Source organism: Pterocles gutturalis, unplaced genomic scaffold (genome assembly GCF_000699245.1).
Source record: "Pterocles gutturalis isolate BGI_N339 unplaced genomic scaffold, ASM69924v1 scaffold16224, whole genome shotgun sequence".
Taxonomy (NCBI): domain Eukaryota; kingdom Metazoa; phylum Chordata; class Aves; order Pterocliformes; family Pteroclidae; genus Pterocles; species Pterocles gutturalis.
The window spans coordinates 1,575-24,029 of NW_010136102.1; the positions used below are offsets into that span (position 1 = coordinate 1,575).

General features: G+C 36.7%; 1 protein-coding gene across 1 annotated transcript in view; it reads left to right on the forward strand.

The window, feature by feature from the left end:
- The first annotated feature begins 691 nt into the window (after positions 1-691).
- Positions 692-22,455, forward strand: part of B3GNTL1 (UDP-GlcNAc:betaGal beta-1,3-N-acetylglucosaminyltransferase-like 1) — a 118,572-nt gene continuing 96,808 nt past the window's right edge. The window contains exons 1-4 of the mRNA XM_010082188.1: positions 692-802; positions 927-1,026; positions 5,671-5,735; positions 15,188-15,253. Coding sequence (XP_010080490.1) covers positions 770-802; positions 927-1,026; positions 5,671-5,735; positions 15,188-15,253 — 264 coding nt within the window. The 5' untranslated portion in view covers positions 692-769. The remainder of the gene's footprint in view (positions 803-926; positions 1,027-5,670; positions 5,736-15,187; positions 15,254-22,455) is intronic.

A 22,455-nucleotide genomic window follows, 5' to 3' on the forward strand; every position in this document is an offset into this window, starting at 1 on the left:
TCACATATACATTTTTGGGGGTAATTAGAACAGTGGTGAGTATTTGAGCAGAGAAATCTCTTGTCTCTGGTTTCTAACCAATTTTAAAATGTTTCAGATAAGTTTTCGTGCTTTTTGTGTATGTGGCTGAAACAATAGAGGCTATAACAGGAAAGCCGAGAACTGAAATGGTAGAATATGGAACAATGTCATATGTCATCTTCTAATGTGCTTAATAGCAGTTTTAGATAGAATAATTTTTAAAAACTTGTCTAGAGCCCAAGGGTAAAGGCTGTGCATGTATGAGCATCTCCAGTCAGGTAGTAAGCTTAAAGAAAAAGTTGATGAGTAAGATATGTGAGTGGAAGACCAAAGTAGAGTGCTGTAAGAAACACAGGAATACTAGGAGCAGCTTAGTGTGGTGTTTTGTTAGCATTTTTGATTCAGGTAGTTTCTTTTGTTTCCTTGGAGATCTACCAAAAGGCATCTTGTAGAACTCAAAAAAAGAAAAGGGAAAAAAAAAAAAAGAAAGCAAATAAAATATTTATAATGAAAATGGGGGAACTTCGCCTGCTTTTATATTTTTAAGGTTCATTTTTTGTGGAAGTTAGTTTCTGGCATTTCCACTTCTTAATGAGTATTCTTCTACTGTACATAAACAAATAGTGCTTACTGACATACTTCTGAATTTTTGTTTTATTTGTAGTCTGTCATTGTGCCTGTTCACAACAGCGAATGCTGGTTGGATGAATGCTTCAAGTCAGTTTGGGAACAAGATTTTAAAGAAACCATGGAGCTGTCGGTTTTTAATGATGCCAGTAAGGTATGTTTCAGACCTTAAAATACTGTCCAAGTAAATACTGTCTCTGATAGGAATTTTTTTTTTGGAGTGTGTTTGGTTCACCGTACAAGTTAAAATAGCTACGTCTATGTAATCATTTTTCTAGGACGGTTCAGCTGAAATAATTGAAAAATGGAAGATCAAGTTGGAGGATGCTGGTGTGCCAGTAGTCGTTGGTAGTAATGATTCATCTCAACCTCGAGGCGGTATGTAGTTTAATAGGTTTGTTGTTTTTTTTTTTTTTTTGAGGATTAGGTTGCTATCGTAGACATCTTTTGTTTTTCAGTTTGAAAAGTGTCTTTGTAGCCACTTGCATTGCAATGGAAGAAAAAATACGTTGTTTTCCAGAGCGCTCTGTTTGAAAACTCATTCCGGTTTAGAATTTGGGCCTGTTGGTTTTGGCTCTGTGGAATTTGTTTATATGTCCAGGAAAGAAGAACTTGGCTTAGCACTTGTGCTCTACCCTGCAAGAGATTTTGTTTAATTGTAACATACACAATGTTGTTAATGCTTACACTTTTACTGTGGCTTTCTGTTTTATCTTCAGGAGATGGGTTTTAAGAAAAAAGAAAGCCCAAATTTCTTACATAATGATTTAAAAAGTAAATGTGTATCTTTCAGGATTGTAGGATAGACCCTGAAATAGAATAAAATACATTTTTGATATGTCTTTGATCAGATCAAAACACAGGTTTCAGAAAAGTTTTGATGTGAGCTAAAAACTCTCACTAAACTCCTAAGTATTTATACAAAGGGCTAATCACAGAATGTTAGAGCTACCGGATCAGTGTGCGGTGTGATTCCCTGTTGGTTGACGTGCTAATGTGAATTACATTTACCCACTGGAGGAGATGATAAACAAATTGCTCTAACAGTTTTTCTTATGTTTGTTTTGGTTGTTTTATATTTAGGATTTTTCAGCAGACAAGCTTGCTAAAATGCAAAACAGAAATAAAAGTATATTGCTCTTTGCAGGAGCTGGTGTTGAAGGGCACTAAAGCTGGAAGGTCATGTCTGTGTTCTGAAGGAGAACACCAACAGAACAGAGCAGACAGAGCAGTGTGCTCACATTTTGTATGGGAGCTGTATAACTGCTGTTTCTATCATTCTGGATTTTGTGACAATGGGTAGGCAGGTAGGAACTGATATAAAACTGGCTCCAAATTTGTGTCTTTCAGGTTATCTCACTTAAGAGACACACTTTGGCAACACTGTAACACAAAATCTGCTCAGTTTCTGTTTCTTTAACAAAATGTCTTGTTTGTAACTGGAAGGAAACCTCGGCTTATTACAGTCTCCTCAAAACGGTCTTGTTATGAAAAAGCCCAGTTGTTTCAGAAGGCTTAATTTTCATCCCATTGTTGAAACACGCAAATAAATAGGAGATTGTGCATTCATCTGCAGCTTGGGTGTAGGCCCCTGGCTTTATTTACTGTCATTTCTTTTGACTATAGTCTTCTCTAAAGCTGTTTTTAAACTGTTGTCAGACCTAGCAATACTGAAGTAACACAGCATAACCGTTACTATAAATATTTTCAGTATTTTAATGTCTCTAGCATGAACTGTTGTTTTGACTTGTAATATTAGCATTATTGTGCTGGTGGTGACAAAAGACAGAGAAGGTTCCTAGAGAGAATTTTTCTATTTTGAGCAACTGATAAAGCTGGCTTTGAGCAGTGTCAAGAATTGCTTGTATTCCTAGAAATTTATCTTTTTTTTTTTTTTTTTTTCATCATCCTCCTCAACTACTGGGTGATCAGTCTCCTTTCAAATCTTACTTCTCTTAGTAGTTGATGATCTGGAAGCTAAGTAGGTTCTGATTTCTCAGGAAAAAAGTAAAAGATTAATACCAGATGTTGTTAATTATGGTACTTAAGAAAGTTGGTTAGTAGTATTTTTGTTAATACCATCTTGCTGTATCATGTATTTTCAATTTCTAGAAAACATTTTCTGTATATAAAGTCTTGTTCCTAATAGACTATTGTATTAATCATGTGTGTAAACTACTTTTTATTTTGGAAGAACACACAGGTGCAATGTTTTGACCCTAATTTATGTTAAAATTGTAAAGTCAGTTCACCTTTGCACTTTAGGAACATGAAACTAAAAGTAAGTTCAAGTTGTGAACAAGGAGGATTTTGTGCCATTGGAGATACATCAGTGTAATTTTTGTTTTAACATGCATTTGTCAGTGTTGGGGTAGCTGAAACCTGAACAGATCTTTATTAAATTGGGGGTGGGGGATGCAGCTGTGAGCATTGTTTTAAATAGTAGTATGAAATGCATAGTTCTTTTAAAAAAACAAACCCAAGCTTATTCATGTGGAAGTCACTCTCAGGTCACCATTAAAATGAGGACATCTTTTCTTCATAGCTGTTACATTTTAGGAGCAGGTTACTTGAAATCCATAGTATTTGTTTGCTTTCAGTGATTTACTTTTATTATGTTAAGGACTAGTTACAACTGTAAGAAGCCTTTCCTTTAAAAGAAGATGCTTTAGTACAGAAACAATGTACTAGTCAGGCTTCACATCTTCAACTATTTACACAAGATTAGGATTTATTTCTGATTCTTTTCTAACATGTAAAAGAAAGGGGGGGAACCCAGAAAAAAAGAAAGGGTCACTTGCCTAAAAAAAGGAAACCTTTTTCTTTCCAAGAGTGAGGAATGTTAATATCTCACTGAGGCTTAAGTTTTTACGGCTGTAACCATGGTAACAGGCTCTTTTCACCAAGTAAGCAGGCCTTACAAAACTCGGAGACCTGGCACAAACATTTGATTTTGCTCAGTAGAGTAATATTAAAGAAAATTTTTTACTCATGCCAAACATAAGATTCATTGTGGTGAAACAACTTTTAATATCTGCTTTCTTCTGTGGGGAGTTATGTCTCTCTTATTAATAATTTTAAAAATATGTGTATTTTCTTCTCTCTACTCTAAAAAAAAGCTGGTATATGCAAAGCTTCAGGATGGTTGCTGTCTTAATCTAGAAAGAAATATTTTCCAGCTTTTTTCATAACATGTTAAATGTCATTATTAAAGTTTTATTTGAAAACAAGATCTGAAATTTCAGAAAGTTCATGGAGTAGTATAATTGCATCTTGTAGTTGCTTTTGAGTCTCCTTCACTTTTTTCATATATTAATGATTTCTAGTACTTAATTATTTTCTACTGAAGATTGTTGAAATATTGGGGTATACTAATGACAGCATTGAAATGGAAGTGCAGGCTGCTTTACAGCTGGTAATGATGTATGAGAGTATTGATTTAATTAATGTTGGGCAAATTCAGTTCTTTCCTGTTCTTTTATCTCTTTAGGAGGGACCTCCACAGTGTTAGGGTTTTGCTTGTTTGGCGTGTCCAGACCTGCTAACTTCCATCAGTTGTTTCCCACTTAAACTGATCATGCCAGGATTCAGTTCTGCTGTTGTGGTAGCTCCTGACTTTGCCAGCTGCTTTTTTACTGCCAATAGAAGGAGAATGAGAGTAACTCTATATGTGAGATTAGATATTCATATGTGTATAAAAAGTAGTATGTAAATATACTGTAAGATAATTAGTACAAGAAATCCATGGCGATGAGAAGTTAAGGTGAGAATTAAAAACTCAATATACTTAAGAAAAAAGTAACAGAATTACAAGGAAGAGCCTTTATTAGTAGTGTTCTGTTGGTAGTAGACATAATGTTCCCTTGAGGCAGTAAGAAATGGAGTAATAAGTCTTTTTTTGTACTTACTTTTGTTTCTGTACAACTCAGCAAAATAGCCAAGGAGCATGTGCTTTAAAACTAAGTGAACATTTGAGCCCAGTTAAATTTGTTTCCTGAGCAAACTTGAACCTGTATCACATAAAAAGAGTAGAGAATTACAGAAGTCTGTTTTTTTCAAATGCAAAATCAGGAACTTGAGGGATAATATTATTTAAAATTATCCTGCTTCACTTCATGGTGAGATTTTCTGGCTTTACGGTTCCAGTTTTCCCATTAAAGAATAAAAACCCCACAGTATTGCATATCTTCACATCGTTTGGATTGCATATCAGGGCAATCTCTTGATGGATTCCCCGACTTAGTTCAATAAATACTTTTAAAAAAGCTTAAATGTTACATGTATGACCAAGTGGAATTCATATAGCATTTTTCAGAGTAACACTGGATGTAGTGTGGTCTTACAATGCTGTGCAGGAGGAGAATTCAAAATCCAGAATGTTCTTAGGTAGTCTTTATCTGCATTCAAAAATTATGCCAGGTAAACACTCCTACCTTGCAGATGTATTTCAGTGGTAAACTGAGTTCATCCTATTGGTGGCTGCTGCAGTCCCATCTTTACCCTTGGCTGTGTATTTCTGCTCCCCTGCTTTGTTTCTGGCTCTGCTGTTTGTTTGACCATCCAGTGCTGTCACCTACTTCAGAAGTTAAGCTGGCGAAAAGGTTTTCTTCTAGTTCAACTTCCTGAAATGACTTGGTAAAAAATTCAACAAGTGTCAGAGGGTCAGAAACTAAAAGACTCTTCCAACCCAAACCATGCTGTGATTCTATGATCTGACATGTACTGGATGTGAGACCTAGGTAGGTGGACTCTTCGCGATACATGTGGAGGGCTAGAAAAAGTAGTCAAATTCTACTTGGTGGTAGAATTCTAACACATGACTGATAACCACTGGGAGAAGAAAACTGAAATAGGCATACTATTTAAATATTTACAAATTACCTGATTTTAGATATGAGAAATTGCATACTTTACCTAATACTGATTTTTGTATTTTCTTTCATCTGTTCCTGACTGTAGTAAGATTTAAAAAAATGCAAAGGTAAAAACTACCACATGATTTTATCTTTGTTTTCTCAACAGTTGGATTTGCTAAAAATCAAGCAATAATTCAGAGCTCAGGAGCCTATCTCTGCTTTCTGGATTCAGTAAGTGAATGCATTTGGTCTAACTTAGTTTTGTCAATAAAATTATTTTGTTTTTAATGTAGTTTTGATTTGCCTTAAAAACAAGCTGTTTAAAGGTGTTTGGGTGTTAAACATGCTGGTTACTATTTGTAGCCATCAAGTTGTCCTCCAGCCTGTAGAAAGCCTAGGCCTTACCCCATTCTTTGATCCTATCAGATTTCACAAGCTATTGTAAGCAGGGTTGAACAAGGTTGGTATTTAGATGTTTTCAGGATTTTTCTTTTCCATATTCTTCAGAAAACTATGTTGATGAGAAACTAAGAGCTAATCTACTGGCTTTTTGATGCAAAATAGGAGAGGTCTCACCTTCCATCTTGAATTTTTTTTTCCTACCCTTTGTTGGATATCTTCTGTGAACCCATTCAGCTCACTAACCCCAGATAACTATCTGACTTTATACAGCTTCATATGCAGTGAGGGGTTTCACAAATGTGCATAGCTGATCTGAGGAATGGTGCCATGTGGCTAGGATCAGGCAAGAAGAGCAGGACCTTTAAGGCTCACTGATCTCATGTAATTTCACCTGGAGATTGATTCTTTCCTCTGAATTGGAAATGAACTATGGTTTACTGCAGTACACGGAGGAACTGGCTGCTGAATGTATAGGTTTGCAGACAGGATTCAACTTAATATTACGATTGTCTGTGCTTATTAGAAAGTGTCATGAGAGCAGGGATGTAAACTATACGGCCTTCTAACCACACAGGTTTTAATTGGGTAATCCTTCAGTTTGCAAACTCTATTTGTTGTATCAGTGAGAGAGATTTTTTTTTTTGTTGTTTGTGATTAAAATTTAGTGAATTAATCAGTGTACTGTTGGAAGACATGGTTATGTGCTGGTATATTTCTTCTGACCCAAGGCAACGAAGCAGAAATTTCTTGTCTAACTGTTTAAAAAACTAAGTTTCGCAGGTGGCTTTCTGGCTTTTATTCTTGCTTTTATTAAGTTATTACTGTATTTAGCAACACAGTGTGCCTTTTTAAATTAGTTTATTTGAATTTATCCTAGTTTCCCTTTAACAGTTCTTTGGGTTTGGGTTTTATTTGTTTGTTTTACAGAGTGCACTTCATGTAAATCTTTGTATATAAGTTTATGGAGGGTGAAGCTTTGAAATGCAATATCTGATACCTGTGGGTATATATGGCTATTTCAGAAACAAAATTTTGAACATCTGTTGAATACACAGAACTCACAACAATTAGAAAGGTCAGTTTCTCATGTATCAAAAAGTGAGTATTTCATATCCAGCACTGAGCGTCAGTGTCAGTTTCATAAACAGATTATTTTGAGGAAGTATGAGCACAAAATCCGCTGCTCTGTTTTTGATCACCCGACTCACCAGATTTTGAAAGACTGTGTGGGCATCATGAATTATGCCATGAAGTAATTGGAGTGATGCCAGTTTTGGTGAGATGCATGAACTCGGGGTCCAGTTCTCTTTGCTTTACTTCAGGCAGACACAAACCCAAGTGCTAGTTTAGTTTATGTGAATGATTCCATGGATTTAACTCTCCTGTACTGTGAGTCTGAGAGGCTGTTTACGTATCTAAAATTTTAAAAAATTACATTTTATAATTTGCAAAGTTCCGATATTCTAGGCTTGGACAGATACATTATATGGGGCATTCTAGGGAGTATATAGGATGAGTTACATATGTACTTATGTTGACTGAAGTTAGCTGAGTCTAGGCATGCATGGGTGAGAAATTAACCTATTTTCTTGTCCCATGGAGCTTTATACCTTCTGTCTTAAATCTGTAAGGAATAATTTACTGAGGTAAATTTTGGATTATTTTTTCTTTTCAATCCAGACAGATCTAATCTAGCTGTAAACTAGAAAATTAAATTCCTTTAATGGAAATTAATTAATATTTTTATGGAGATCTCTTTAAAATTATTAATTTATTATTTACCTTATGCTGTTCATACAGTATGCATCTTTATGCTGCTGTGTTGTTTCTGTTTTCTGTCTAGCTGTGAAGGATAAGCAAACATCAGGGGAACAAATTGCAACTGTTACGGAATTAACAGCTGATGATTTTGGATTTCTGCAAGATTATCATTAGCATAAGTTTATACTTAATTAAGACCTACACAAAGTGATTTGATTGAGAATTTTGTGACTTATAGTGTGGATAAGCTTGGAAGAAGCTACCAAGTTTTTCTGTTCTATGCATTTCTATTTCTGCTGTTGAGCTAGATGCTTCAAAGCAGAAGGCATTCTGAACTATCAGAAGGCTAATCTTGATACGAAAGAAATACTAGATGATTGGCATTACTTAAATATATTTTCTACTGTCTCTCCTTGTGACTACCATTTTTTGCTGAAAACAGATCGGAGGAAATAAAATAAATGCGGAAACTGCTACAATTCTAAAAATTGCTCGGTATTTTGACTGTAGTTAGTAAATGTTGTGTGATAATAGCTGAAACACAGATGTTGCCAGCTGTTTAACAACTCTGCTTCTACACGCCACCTACCTTCTCCATTTCAGTTACCAATCCAGTATCAAGCTCTCTAGGAAGGAATGTTGATATCAGCCTTTTGGAATGTGCTGCAGTAATGCCGAGGAATTGACCTTCAGAAGTGCAGCCATAATTTCAGGTTTACTATAGGTGGATGTGGAGAGAAATGGCACTGGGTCAGTAGTTAGTATACATTTTGTGTAGGTGGACAAACACCTCGTGACTCCTTGTACATTTATTCCACTTCTTTGAGTGAAATGAATGTACGAGCATATTTGGGTGCATCTTTGGAAGTACTGGCTCCAGAGAGACTGTTTTGCTTGCAGTTCCAGCTGGAGTCAAGCTGCTTGTGTTATGTCTCTCAACACAGATTTGTGAGGACAACAAATTGGGAAGAAATGTGGAAAAAAAGGTTACAGAGCTCAGAACTGTCAGAATTTGATCAGCCTATTCTAGTATGAAGGGGCAGCTGTTTGACTAATAGCTATTATGGCGGGTTTTTTTGCTGTGGCTGTTGTTACAGATTTCACCTCTAAGCTACTGAGGCATTTTTCCCACCAGGAAAACAAGTAGAAAAATTGAAGATACTTGACAATTGTTCGTATTTAACATTTGCAGTCTCAGAAAATCTTGATCAGAACAATAGAATTAACTAATTACGCAAATATATTTCACTGTTACTTTTAGTCTTCTTCAAATTAACTCCAGTTATGACTTTATCTACCAGTTGTATTTTATTGAAACCTTAGTTTGTCAGTTCTCCGGGGTGGTTACCATCTTTGTTATGATAATTTACCTGGTTGCAGCACAGCAGAACTCTTCTGCTAAAATTTCTTTTTTCTGCTTTAAACTGCTATTTTCTTCGACATTCACTTAAACATGCCTATACTTGTATAAAACTATATTTCTTTAAAAAGGAACATGCTTTCATTTCATCTTAATAATCCATGTAGTTTCCCCTTATTTCAGGTTTAGCCAATGTGTTGTTGGAGTGTTCCTGGCTGTTAAAGCAGAAATATACAAAAGTGTCCTTTTTGACCTGCAGTATTTCAAACCCAGTTGTGTTCACTTGAGTCCTTGAAACACTTGTTTTGGTTTTTTGAAAGGCTTTGTTGGCAATATATCGCTATTTCTGAGATTGTTGGCCAGTTCAAAGATGTGACTCTAAACTGTGTTGCCACAGTGTCACTGCTTGCTGATAGTTGAAAATGACGTAGAGAAACAGTTAAATTTTATTCACCAGAAGAGAGGATGGAGCGCTGGAATTGGCATTCCCATGTTTGGATTGGCAGCTGCTGACCTGTGCCTTTCTGTTTGTGAGATTTGCTTGTATGATTGAAGTTGAGAATATTAATTCTTAATTGCTGTGAAATTGCATGCTCGAGTTTCAAGTTCAAAACCACTTCATTGAGGTGATATTCATAATGGTTTTGGAGGAAGGTGGGTGGACCTTAGCTAGCCAGGCTTGGTAGATGTTTCAGGGACTCCAGCCTTGAAGCTAGCTTTCAGTTACAAACATAGGTGCTTGTTTTTACAGTCTCCGTAACTTGCTGGTTTTAGAAAGATGGATTACTTGTTAGTTGCCATTATATATTACTCTACAGGCACTAATAAACTTTTGAAATATTCCTCCTTTCTCTCAAATTAACATCTATAAAGCTTAGGAAATGAAGCAGTGAACAGACTTCATGTGTTTAGTTTTTGCTCTGTTTTAACGTACTATTCCTTGCAAATTTGATCCTCTGATTTAAAAACTGAAATAAGCTACAGAAAAGCTAGATATGGAAAGCACATGTCTGTGTTTGCAGAGCAAATGCATCAAGGCGGGAGCTGCCTCAACGGCAAACATTTCCTGATCGATTAATAGTGATGCTGAATTAAAAGATTCCATAAGAAGATTGTAATTAATTTTATATTGATGGAAGGTGCTAGTCACTCAGGCACATAAGAGTACCAAGTATAATCCTCCAATTTAGACCTTTTTGTTGCCATGGTCAGGAAAAGAAAGGTGCTCAGTAAAGCCAGCTTCTTAAACTTTGAAGTGTTTTCTTTGTTGTCCCCTTCTTTCTCCATTTAATTCAGAAGTAGAAACAGGAAAGCAGTATTTTTTCCTATGATTTGCAAGTACTGACAGATCATTAGGGCATGTTCTGCTCAGGTGACTTGTGTGTGGCCATTAGAGTGTGCGATTCTAAAGTGTTTGATAGTGTGGAGCTTCTTTAAAAACCTGCCTTGTGGAAAATTGCCTAGGATCAGCGTATTTGCTCTGGTAGTGCTGTTGACAGGCCAGGTTTTGGAGGTCCCAGGCCTTTTATTTGCCTAGTTCAAGGAGTTGAACTGAACAATAGCAAAGAAAGATTTTCAGTATAGTCTGAGCAGGTGCAGGATAAATGAATGACCGTTTGATGGATTGAAAGACTTTGTAGATGCCATATGGTTTCTCAGCGAGTCAGACATTCCTCCTGGTGTTGCTACAGGTTGTATTTTATGTGCAATAGCTGCAATGGAAAGAAGATGCCGTTATTGTGAGGATGGATTGTGTCAGCTCTTTTTTTTGTTTTGTTTTTTGAGCAGCCAAATATGGAGGAATTTACAAAACCATGTGATGCTGAGTCACTGATGTAAGCTTAAGAAAACACTTCAAGCTGTTAGTGTGTTGTTTTATGTGAATTTGTCCTTGAATTTAAAAAAGTAGATGAGTATTGTACATTGAGTTGTATGTTTAGTTTTACATTCTGAAGAGCAGAACCCCCACTTTTAAAGGAAAAAATCATCAACTTATCACTGTGGAGTTCAGTGTGGTCCAGACAGCCTGTTGAAGAGGCCAGTGAATGCTTGTCATTTGAATTTACCCCAATTGATTTAAGAAACACATGCTGACACAACAACAGCTTTGAATAATATTCTTAAATTCAGTCTATTGGTTTAGTTTTCCTTTTCTTTCACTAAACATATGAGTAAAGTAAAACAAAACAATTATCTCAGTATAAATTGTGTGTGTTTTTATGAAGAATGGTGCCTCTGGTTGGAAGGAAAACAGCGCAGCTGATAGTTGTATAACTAGCTTTTCTGATTTGGCAGCATCTGTAAGTGGTGTGGAACTTGACAGGAGCAAGCCAGCTTTCTGCAGAAGGGTTATATTTGATAGGAACACAAGCAGGCAGAATGCCTGTCGGACTGAAAGGTGATGGAGATCACGGCCTCCCACTGGCAGAAACACATCTGGGCTTGTTTAGAAATCCCTGCTGGCTTTTCATGTGAAATAAAGTCCTTTTCATTCTCCCATCTTTCAGCAAATTGTTTTCCTGCTCAGAATGGACACTGGAGAACAGGAAGCATGTTTGTAATCAACAAAATTCCTATAAATTCAGTGTTATTTTGAATGCCTAAAGTGGATTTGTATTTATGCTGTTTCATTTCTTGCTGTTTACCTGTTTGTTTGCTTTTGTTTGTACTGTATGTATGTACATATTTAGATGACAGTAAACCCAGCTAGTGAAATTTTTCTTAATTTTCCTACAAAGTTTGCTGAGTGGGACCACATGAAAATACATTTACTTACAGATTCTTTTTTATTAACTGTCTCATTGCCAAGTATATGCTTAGTGAAGGCTTTCATTTCTCTAGCATTTATTTTAAATCTGTTCTTTTGTCAGTTCTTTCAGTGGGGAGTATCTCTCTTCATCCTGTCTTATATCTGCTAGGAGACAACCATCAGAGACTTCCATGTTAAAAGGGAAAATTGAATTTCAGTGGAAACTTCTGTTAAACTTCTGTTTTTTAAAATTATATTTTCACTGTAATTCACTGCTAGCCTTGTTATCTTCCCTACTTGCACCTAGGAGACAGAAACAAGCTAAATATACTTCCCTTTTTGATACAGCAGCTACATTCAGATATTTACTTTTTTTTTGTCTGACATGACATGAGTGAAAAATAATTTGGAAAGTGTTTTTCTAGTTACTGAGGTTTTGTTCTCAGTTTTAAACCAAGAAAGATGACCAGACTCTGTTGACTGTAGGAACCAAAGTCTGTCAACACAGTTGCTGAATTCAATATAATAAAAACAACAGTTTTGATAGAAAACTTGTGATTACAGAATGTACAACTAGATAAAATATTTTAACATCTTAGTTGTCTAATACTGTAGTTGTTTAAACTCTATGAACTCTTACAGTACATGGTTGGGCATCTCACTCTTATCAATGGTCTATGAAGTTGAAAAATTTTTAAAGTGATCTTATTTTGTGGTTTTATGCATTAGAATTTGATTTGGTTTTTAAAAGCCGGTCTAAAATACAGCCACATTGCTAAAGATAATTTCTGTATAAATATATTCTGTTTTCTGCTTTATGATTGCCTGTCCAGTCATAAGTAGTGAAGAATCTGTAAAGTGCTGAAGTTGGATTTTGCAGTTAGCTTTCTTTTATAGTTGCCTAGCCTGAGTCTAAAAAGCTAAATGACTGATATGACTCAGTTTTCTCTGGGATGTGATTTGTATTTTGTGCTGTTCTTCCTCACTGCCTAATTGCTTTACTGTTTCATTTGGGATTATGTCTTAAACTACTATGTTCTCTTTTTTTTATTTCGTTCTTTCTCCTTCTGTGAACGTGGAAAGTATCACAGAACTATACAGCAATGTATCATATGCGTCAAACTGTTAATAATTAAAAAAAAAAATCCAACCCCCCAAAAGAACCAAAGACAAAGTTCTTTTTAAAAAGCTTCTTTAAAGGTCATTCAGGAGAAGAGTTCATAGAGTTTTCCAGCAGCAGAGAACAAAAATGTATTTAAAAAAAAGCGCATTTTTATAGTGCCTTCTCTTGAGCTGGATTTTACAGAATCCTGATTATCTTGATGATAGCCTAAGACCCAGATGGTTAGCTTTGCCAATAGCATCAAAATGACATAGTGTTTTGTTAGGGGGAACTAGACCTTTCCTGTCAAGTTGTGTGCTTATACAAACATAACATTGACCTGTTTGGTGAATAGCATATTTGAATTTAGATTGAATACTTTCCACGTTGATTTAACCTTTTTTAAATCAAGTAGATTATTTTTCATCTTTGTGAATGTATGAGTTCTGTTAAATTTGTCTCTGTGCAGGATCATAAACAGTGGCATCTTTTAGCACAAAACCACATGTTGTATATCATAAGAGATAATAGTAACATTGTTCTAAGCATTGAAATTCCTTGCTTTTTGACTTATTTTGCATTCGCATTTTTTGGGGATTTAACAAGAGGACATCTAGAATCCTAAGTAATTTGTAAAGGAGCGAAGAAAGCTCAGTTAAGATGTATCTTCTATTTCCTATGTGAGAATCAGGTTTTAATTTGCAAGACTCAGCTCTGTATTTAGCATAAAGAAATAGGATTATGGTTCTTCTTATGGGAAATAGGGTGAATGTTTGATTGGAGCATTTGCTTAATACAGAACCTGAATTCTAATTCTTTACTGATAAAGTGGATTAGATGGTAAATAATATCATTGTAGTTTTGAAGTAACTCATGTACAGAGGGTGAGAAATCAGGAGGTTTTTTTTCACTCTGTTGGCTTTGAAAATCAGTGACATCTCTTATGCTTATGATCAAACTTATCCTAAAAACAAAATACAGAAAAATGCTCTTGACAATGTATTCCTTTGTCTTTTATAAACTTGCCTGTGATAAAGGTCAGTTTTATTATTAATTTGTTTTATCTTTATCCTTGAATTGTATTAAATAGTTGGATCTACCTTTTCATCCTTGTATTGTTTTTGATAAAACTATAGTGTCACCTTTATATCATGGTCATACAACCCTCTAAGCTCTCGATATTTAAGCATTAAAATTTTTTGCTGACATTGATTTGACTGAAAGTTTTAGTGTAAAAGTTGCCGGAAATTCAATATTTGTTTTTTTGGCTTTAGTAGGAATCTCCTTTGAATAATTTTAATGGGAGGAACTGTTAAAAGATGGATGTAAAACAGGAATTCAGGGCTCCTTTGAATTATGGTTGCCTGATAAGGTAGGGCCATTTGGAAATACTCTGCGAAGAAGTAGGCTGTGTTAGCTTTAACCAGCATCTAAGAAAGACTGAACTGATCCTCTAAAAGGGAAAAAATGTGGAACCAAAATGGAAAATAATATTGATAGAAACCTCAGGAGACTAAATTTAGGGAAGAAAATTTGTGCTATAATTGGGCATTTAATAGACTGTAGAACTATAGTCTAGAAAGGATATAATTTTGAAGAAGAAATAGTATAATTTTGAAAGGAATATCTCCTGTTTGTTCAAGGAAGGATAGCAAGGTTACTAACTCTTTACAAGGCAACTTGCCTTATTGTATGTACACAAAATACCTTTATGCTACAGGTGAAAGAAGTCAACATCCAACGTAAATCTAGGTGGTGTGTTCTGAAGCCAGTGTCGATGCTGATGCATTTTATGAGTGTGGGGTTGGTTTTTTTTCCCCTTTTTTCCTTAGAATTTTGTCGTTTCACAAATACTGGTTTTTTTGCTCATGAAATATGACATATTGGTAAATTTGAAGGCGGAACAAGGTACAGCCAGACTATAAAGAACATTTCCTCATCCTGGTAGAGTGTCTCAAATCTCGTGCTTTTAATCATGGTTGGTTCCTTGTCCACACATACTGCCAGTACTGCTGTTAGAGTTGTTAGAGAATTGTGGAATTTCTTTAGAAATGCAAAATGTGTAGGTCCCCATAAGATGTATGTTGAGATCACAACACAGTTGTCACCTAGTAGTTTTGATCACTTCCAGTGTGAACAGGATTGAGTTTAACCCACTGAAAGTGTAAAGTCTCTTAATATTTGTTCCATTTGTATCTCTGACTGCAAGCCAGTAAAATGATGTTAATTTAGCAGCATATTCTAATGTGTGTCTGAGTACTGTACTGTGACCCTTTTTATCTTCAGTAACAGTGTGCTATTTATTCCAGGATGATGTGATGATGCCACAGCGGGTTAGGCTGCAGCACGAAGCTGCCATTCAACACCCAAACAGTGTGAGTACTTTTTTCTTGTGTGTATTTGTGTGTTTTTCTTTTACAGAGTGCCGGATACATCGTTAAAAGGATATGAAAATTTCACAGTAGGGTTGGTGGAGGCAAAGCAATAACCAGTGCCTTCTTTTCCTTTATTTTTAATCCTTGCACTGAATAGTAGCTTTGATTCAACTTGTTTTCTTCCATTTATTTTCTCTTTTCAGCAAACCAAATCTCATTATGACAATGATACTCTTTTTCAAATACAGGTTTTGCTAATGTATGTAATGTAAATGCCTTTTTAATGTAGCCTTACTAAGTAGTGTGAAGAGCTGCAAAGGATTGGCTACAGCTATGGTTTTTAATATTTAAGAAACTGTAAGCTATAAGGAATGTATGGGTTGTTATCATTAATAAAGTGGCCTACGGTTAAACTTATGTTTCTCCCTGTGTCTGCCTGCAAAATAAAACATTATTAGAATGCCATTCTTTATTCTTGTGAAGTAAACTCTCAAAAACATTCTGTGAGACAGTTGTTATGTGATCTATACGATTTTGTTTTCAAATAAATGTTTGTGGTTAGGGCCAGTATCCTTTAGAGAGAGTTTGTGTGTATGTTCTACACATAAATGTTCCATATAAATAATGGTCTATATAAATAATCTGTTCTGGCAATTACTTCATTTGTCAATGTTATTGACATAGATACTCCTTTATAAACTTGAAAACTGAGTTTGTATTCCTGTCAACAATGTTCAGCAAAAATAGGCTTATTGTTTTCACATCTCTGACATTTTCTCTTGTGACATTTATTTCAATGTGCAAGAGGTTTCTGGAAAGGAAAGGTCAATTGGCTTGATCTGTCACAAAGGTATTTCCTGCAGGTCTCAGAACAATATAGACGGTTTTAGGATTATCACTCTCTGGGAATTAAACACCTTTTGAACTTTTCCTCTGAAACACGCTTGCCCCAAAGTAGAGATTAAGGTTGTTTCAGCTGAGGAATGTCTGCCAAACAACCTGCTGTGTACCTGCTCATCACACCACCTGTATTAGGTCTCTTATGAAATCTGATAATCCTTACAATGTAATTTATCAAATTATAGTTTTAGTAGTACCTGAGTAGCAGTTAACCTAATTCATATTTTGAGCATAATAACATCAAAAGTTTTTGTTGTTCTGATATCAATCAGTTAATGTAATTCTGTAGTAAAATACCGAAAAACCGGAGAGGCAAGTTGATCCAGTAAGCTTATTTTATGGAAACTAGTGTTAAGAGCTATCATGTTTCTTGCTTATATGACTTCTGTACCTGTATATTAAGACTTTTTTTAATTAGACTAATTTCATCTAAACAGCTTGTAGTCTATTTAGAAAACACTTCAACTGTTTTGTTTATATTCTGTTATAGTTTAGTGCCTAACAACATTCGGTATGAACTATTAAATGACAATCAGATAAGTAATGAGCACCTGAGTAGACTGAAGGATATGTCTTTGTTATGTATTCTAAGCAACACAGACTTGTTCTTCCCATGCTCTGAACTAATCTAAACTTGTGGTCCTGTTTAGTATGGTGCTTGTGGTGGGTTGACCTTGGCTGGATGCCAAGGTGCCCTCCTCAGCAGGACAGGGAGGAGAGGGAGAAAATAAGGTGGGTGGGTCAAGAAAAAGGCAGTTTAATAAAAGCAAAAACATAGGCTGTCTGCGGAAGCAAAGGGAAACAAAAGATTTATTCTCTGCTCCCCATCAGCAGGTGATGTCCAGCCACTTCCCAGGAAGTAGGGCTTCAGTATGCACAGCAGTTCGTTCAGAAGACAAACGTCATAATAATGAGTGCCCACCCCCTTTCCTTCCCCTTACTCTGCCTTTTCTTTAGCTTTCATTGCTGAGCATTGCATCATATGGTATGGAATATCCCTTTGGTCAGTTTGTGTCAGCTGTCCTGGCTATGTCCCCTCCCAAGATCTTGCCCACCCCCAGCCTAGTGGATGAGGGGGGGATGTTAGAGAGACAGCCTTCATGCTGTGCAAGCACTGCTCAGCAGCAGCCAAAACGCTGGTTTGTTGTCAAGGCCTTTCCAGCTACCAATACAAGCCACAGCACTCTGAGGTCTGCTATGGGGAAAATTAACTCTGTTGCAGCCAGACCCAATACAGTGCTACAGGCCTATTGGCAAAGCTTAATTTGAGCTTTGCACTTTACTAAATAAAACTAGCCAAAGTCAGTCTGATTTAGCATGGGAAATAAGAGCTTCCACCTTTCAGTTAGCTGACATATTAGCACCTGGAATCTTCAACTTAGGAAAGTGTAAAAATTCTCAGAAATGAATGGAGAGAAAGGCCTGAGACTTTAAACCTTAAGAAAAATGGTAGATGTTTGTGTGCCACATATGGCTAGAGCCTGTCTCATGCCATCACTTTCTCTCAACTTTCTGCTGAGTCGGAGGGTTTCCTTGCAGCTTTTTGGGCAATGACCTTCACTTTGTTTTTTTGTTGTTTTTTTTTTTTTTCCCTGTTCTTTAAACTTCTACTGGTTTTTATTTTCTGTTATTTCTTGTGTTGTGTTGTTGCCTTTTAGGTGTAAGGATTTTCCTTCTTTGTTCTTGAGCCCTACAAAGGGTTTTTCCATTTTGCAGGTATAGAAAACGTTTGTAATACCTACGTGAAGTATACCTTCAGGGTTAGTGTTGTATTTTACAGAACTCTAATTCAAAGGAAAATGAAATGGGAAAGGAGAAATGGGAACATATCCAGCTGTTCCTGATGAGCAAGTACATCAGTTTGGTCCAGAGCCCCCCAGTAGTTCTGACACAACTTGAGTTACTTTGAGAAAAGAAAAGTTGACCTTCTGGCCACAAATCTGCTGACTAATGTCAGGGTGTACTGCTGTTTCTAAAAGAATGATCTCTCTACTGTCCTCAGAATAGTCGTGCCATTGAATTTTCTGGCCTTGGAAGGTGATTGAGGATGTTTGAATGAAGTTCTGTTCTGTGTTTGAAGTTCTGACCCTAGTTTCAGTCAGTGTGATAAACCAGAGTAGGTGGAGGGGGGGAAAAAAAAAGCAGAAGCTTGAGAAATGCCTGTGAAGCAGTTAGCTTTTTTGGTTTGTTCCTGAAATTCTAATTTGCAGACTTGGACTTTCCACTGTTTTGCAACTTCTTCTGGCCTGGATTTTTGACTTCATGTCGTCTCAGTGTACTTTCAGAAATTTTGTTCCTAAGCCTAGCCTTGCTGTTTGTTACTGAGAGCCAGATTTGAACAGTGGTGTTCCCACTGGGCTGTAATATTGGAGGCTTCAGTCCGCTGTCGTTACTACTATAGATGTACAGGTAAGAAAGGTCTCCAACTTGTTCCACCAAGAGAACGCTTCTCCCCGATCCTAACTAATCCCTGAGGTTCTTCCTCTTTCGTGTTAATTTCAAATGCCGATTGCCTTACCCTGACTTGAAGCCTGGTTACTAAACAGTGGAACCAAAGATATCAGATGCCTTTGGAATTACTCCCCAACCAGTTGTTCTTCAAAGAAACTGGTGTGTCTGTCTCTGAAAAAGCAAGAGGCTTGCCCCCAGGTTCAGGTACTGGAGCGAGTATGACTGGGGTAACCCTGCGGCAGCCTCAAGCTGCATCAGTCTCATTTCCTCTATTGTAGACTACTTAATCATGCTTTAAAGAGCAAGAGCAAATTAATTTCTGTGCCTTTAAGCTGTCCTTCTCTGGAAGACTTTTAAAAAAAGTCTTGGAGAATGGAACTGTTCTGTCACTGGTAACATTTAGAGTGGAGGATTTTAGATTGAAAAAGACAGATTACTCATACGTTGTGAATTTATTAAATGCAGCTTTCTAGAACCACTGTCATCTTGTCCTCTGGTGAATATTTTACATTATCTCCAAGTCCTGTTGAGAAGGATTCTGTAAGCAGGACACTCTCAGAAGTTTTTGAGACTGTGTGTTTATGCTATAAATTGTTAAGCTCTGCTAGCTCAATATGAATACCTACTTTTAGCCGTTTGAAAGCTTGGGGACATTGTACAGTCTATTGATAATATAATAGCTACCAACATTTTGGCACTGATTGTCCAGTGCACATGTACACTTATGCTGCATACAAGCATTCCTTCAAGTTGCTTATGCTCAAATCAGATAAGGAATTACTTTGTTACTAGAGAATGAACAATTATTACTAAAATTTCTCCCTCTAGTTTTTGTTTATCCCTAGAAGGAGCATCTATCCCCTTTCTCCAGGGTAAGCCAGGTGTTGCTTATTTGCCAACCACAAGTCATGTATGATTTGTTGGCAGCTAATGAGCGTCAAGATTCAAGATCGCATTTCCCTTAATTCTGAAAAAATCAGGCCTTCATCTCTTATTTTATTTACACTTGTGTTCTTCTGGAGGAGATCCAACTTCGTACTTACTAGTGTTCTATCCAACAAGGCTTCTGAGTTTGGAGTAGCCCAGGAAATTATTTCCCAAACCGCACACGCACAATGCAGCCTTTCACGCCTATGTCCCACATTTATTCTGCTATTTTATTTGAGCAGAGTAACACCCTTTAAGAACTCCCAGAGCTTTTTTGTTTCAAGGAGAGATGCAATTGTTAGCAGTATCTGCTCCCAGGTTGTCTTATTACCGGGTGCTTGCGTCAGGACCTGCTGTGGGCATGCTGAGGTGAAATTGCTGGATGTGGTTTGAGTATGCTCTCGGAGAGCTTGAGTAGCATTAAAGAGCTGCTCTGGTTTGTGCCTTATTCCTGAGCTGCACGGATACCTGGCCACACTTTGCCAAGCCACTGTGCCATTATGGAGGCTTTCAAGAATAGTGCAGCACTTGGAATACTCTTCCAGTTTTTCTTTTTCCTAAGGATTCCAGATAGTGGAAGGAGAGAAGAAGGGTGCTAAAGTGAGATGTGCTATTCACACTCAAAACTCACTGACTTTGTCATCTGTCTGGGAGTCATACTGAATATCTTAGGACACCATATTATCTGCTGGGCATGTGTTACTTTGTTCTTCCTCTCACCGCTGTTTCATTTGGGTATATGTGTGCCCCCACAATATGACTCTGCACATGACCAGCATGTGGATTCACATTTTTATCTCTCTTTCTGCAGAATTGCTTACAAAATAGCTAAGCTCTTCCTCGCTGTCTCCCACATCTTCCCGACAGCTGAGGTCAAAATATGGGTAACGGAAGCTATTTCCTTTTGTTTTCACTGGCTGGATAAGAGGAGAATCCATACCAGTGTCAGAATGAACACCTTTCTTTTTGTTGCAGAATTACTAGCCTCTTTCTCAAACATGTAGGATACCTAGACATGTGAGAGACCATTGAGTATAACCATTTGCATTTCTTCAATGTGAAATTCTCACTGTTTTGCATCTCTAAAGCAGATTTGCTAGGTTGGATTTACCTCAAGAGCTGCAATGCCTAAGGCCATTTTAACCTATTGCCTTATCTGGATGTGTCAGCCAACTGACTAAGTTCTGCATATCTTTGATGGTTAATGTGACTCTAAGATAGTTGATTGGATTGAGTGAACTTGAACAATGCATGGCACTACTAGTTCACAGACCTGTTCATCTGCCTCTGGAAAAGCTGTGAGCAAATATTGCGCAATCAGCAAATGAGTTGGAGAAATGAGCGCGTGAATGAGATAGCTGAGCTTGATCCTTTCTTTAAGGCACAACTCTAGGCCAAAGGCACTGTCTGTTGCTCCTCCACCCCCACTGAAGCTCACAAATTAACTAAACTCAGAAGTGTGTTTGTTTGTTGGTTTTTTTTTGTTTTTTTTTTTAGTCTGGACAAGTAGATTTATTGATTTTGAAAGTTATAGTTTAATGGAAGGTTTTTTGTATTGTTACTGTACACTATGCCACTCTGCTTGCCTAGACCTGTTACACATTTGTTACGTTAGACTTTTTTTTCCTCTCCTTTATCGTTTGCCTTACCTGTTGCTTATTGAGCACTAGTTTGAATCATTTCAGTTTATCTTTTTTTGTAACTGAAATTATCAGATGCCATTGATTCTTAATTTGTTCAGTCCTCTTAGCTTCCACGTTATTAATTTCAACCAGTATCTGAAATTGCAAGTGAAGATTTTCTTAGTAGCAACAAAAAGAGTATACAGTATAATAAGTAGATCCTCTCTTACAGGTATAATTAAAATGAAGTTTTAGTGGTATGTGAAGTATATATTAATGTGGAACAGGACTTTTAAGATCAGCATTCTGAGTGTTTCTATGGCTGTCATGATAATGAGATTTGATTTTTTCAAAATACCTGAAGATTGACCATGTTTCAACTATTTTTACATTGGCAAGACATAGGATTTTTATGAGTTAATCCATGAGAGCAGTTCTGTGGAAATGGCTTAACAAATACTGAGCTTTGTTTTGTTCTGAGTGTAGAAAGATTAATAGACATTCTTATAGCATCTGTCAGTGAGTTCCATATTTTAGATCTAGCTCTTGTCCTTGGGAGGGATGCAGGTAATTCTAGGTAGTCTGGACCAGTTCCCATATACTGTCTTGCATATCAGGGTAGTTCTTTAACTCTGTGCACTGATTGTTTTGTATACAAGAAAAGCACTGTATGTAAATAGCATGTTCTTAAGTGATTTGTTTTGCTGAGTAGTTAAGACATTGTGTACTCAACTGGTGGAAAAAAACACCCAGACAACTGTTAACATCTCATCTCAGGTGTGCAACTGCATGTGTAGAAACTCTTGTGGTAGAGTTCCAGTGCAGCATCACTTCGCTCACTAGAACGCTGGCTTGTGCAACAGAAACTTTTCCGTGTAACCTTTTACTGAGCAGCTGTGCCATAATATATCACATTAATGTGTTTGTTTTTGATTCCTGCGTATTATCACATGTCCAGGATAAAGGCAGAAGATTATTTTATCTGTCTTGTGCCAGGCCAGGCTGCTTCATAGTGAAAGTGAGCATGGGATAAAAATTAAAAATGGGAAGAAAAATAAAGAGGGAGGCCACCTTATACATTGGCAGTCAACAGTAGCAATTTAGGAATATTGGCAGTCCCCAGTGTGTAGTGATTTCTACATTCCACATACCAATGGAGTTTGGTCACCCCTGAAAGATCTTAAAGCCTTTTGTTTGCTGTATCTTCTTATTAGTCCAATGTTAGAGTAGTCCTGAAAATAACAGATTACCTTTCAGACTATGTGCTGTGCTTCCTCTGAGTACTTTCTCTTGGGAGTCAAA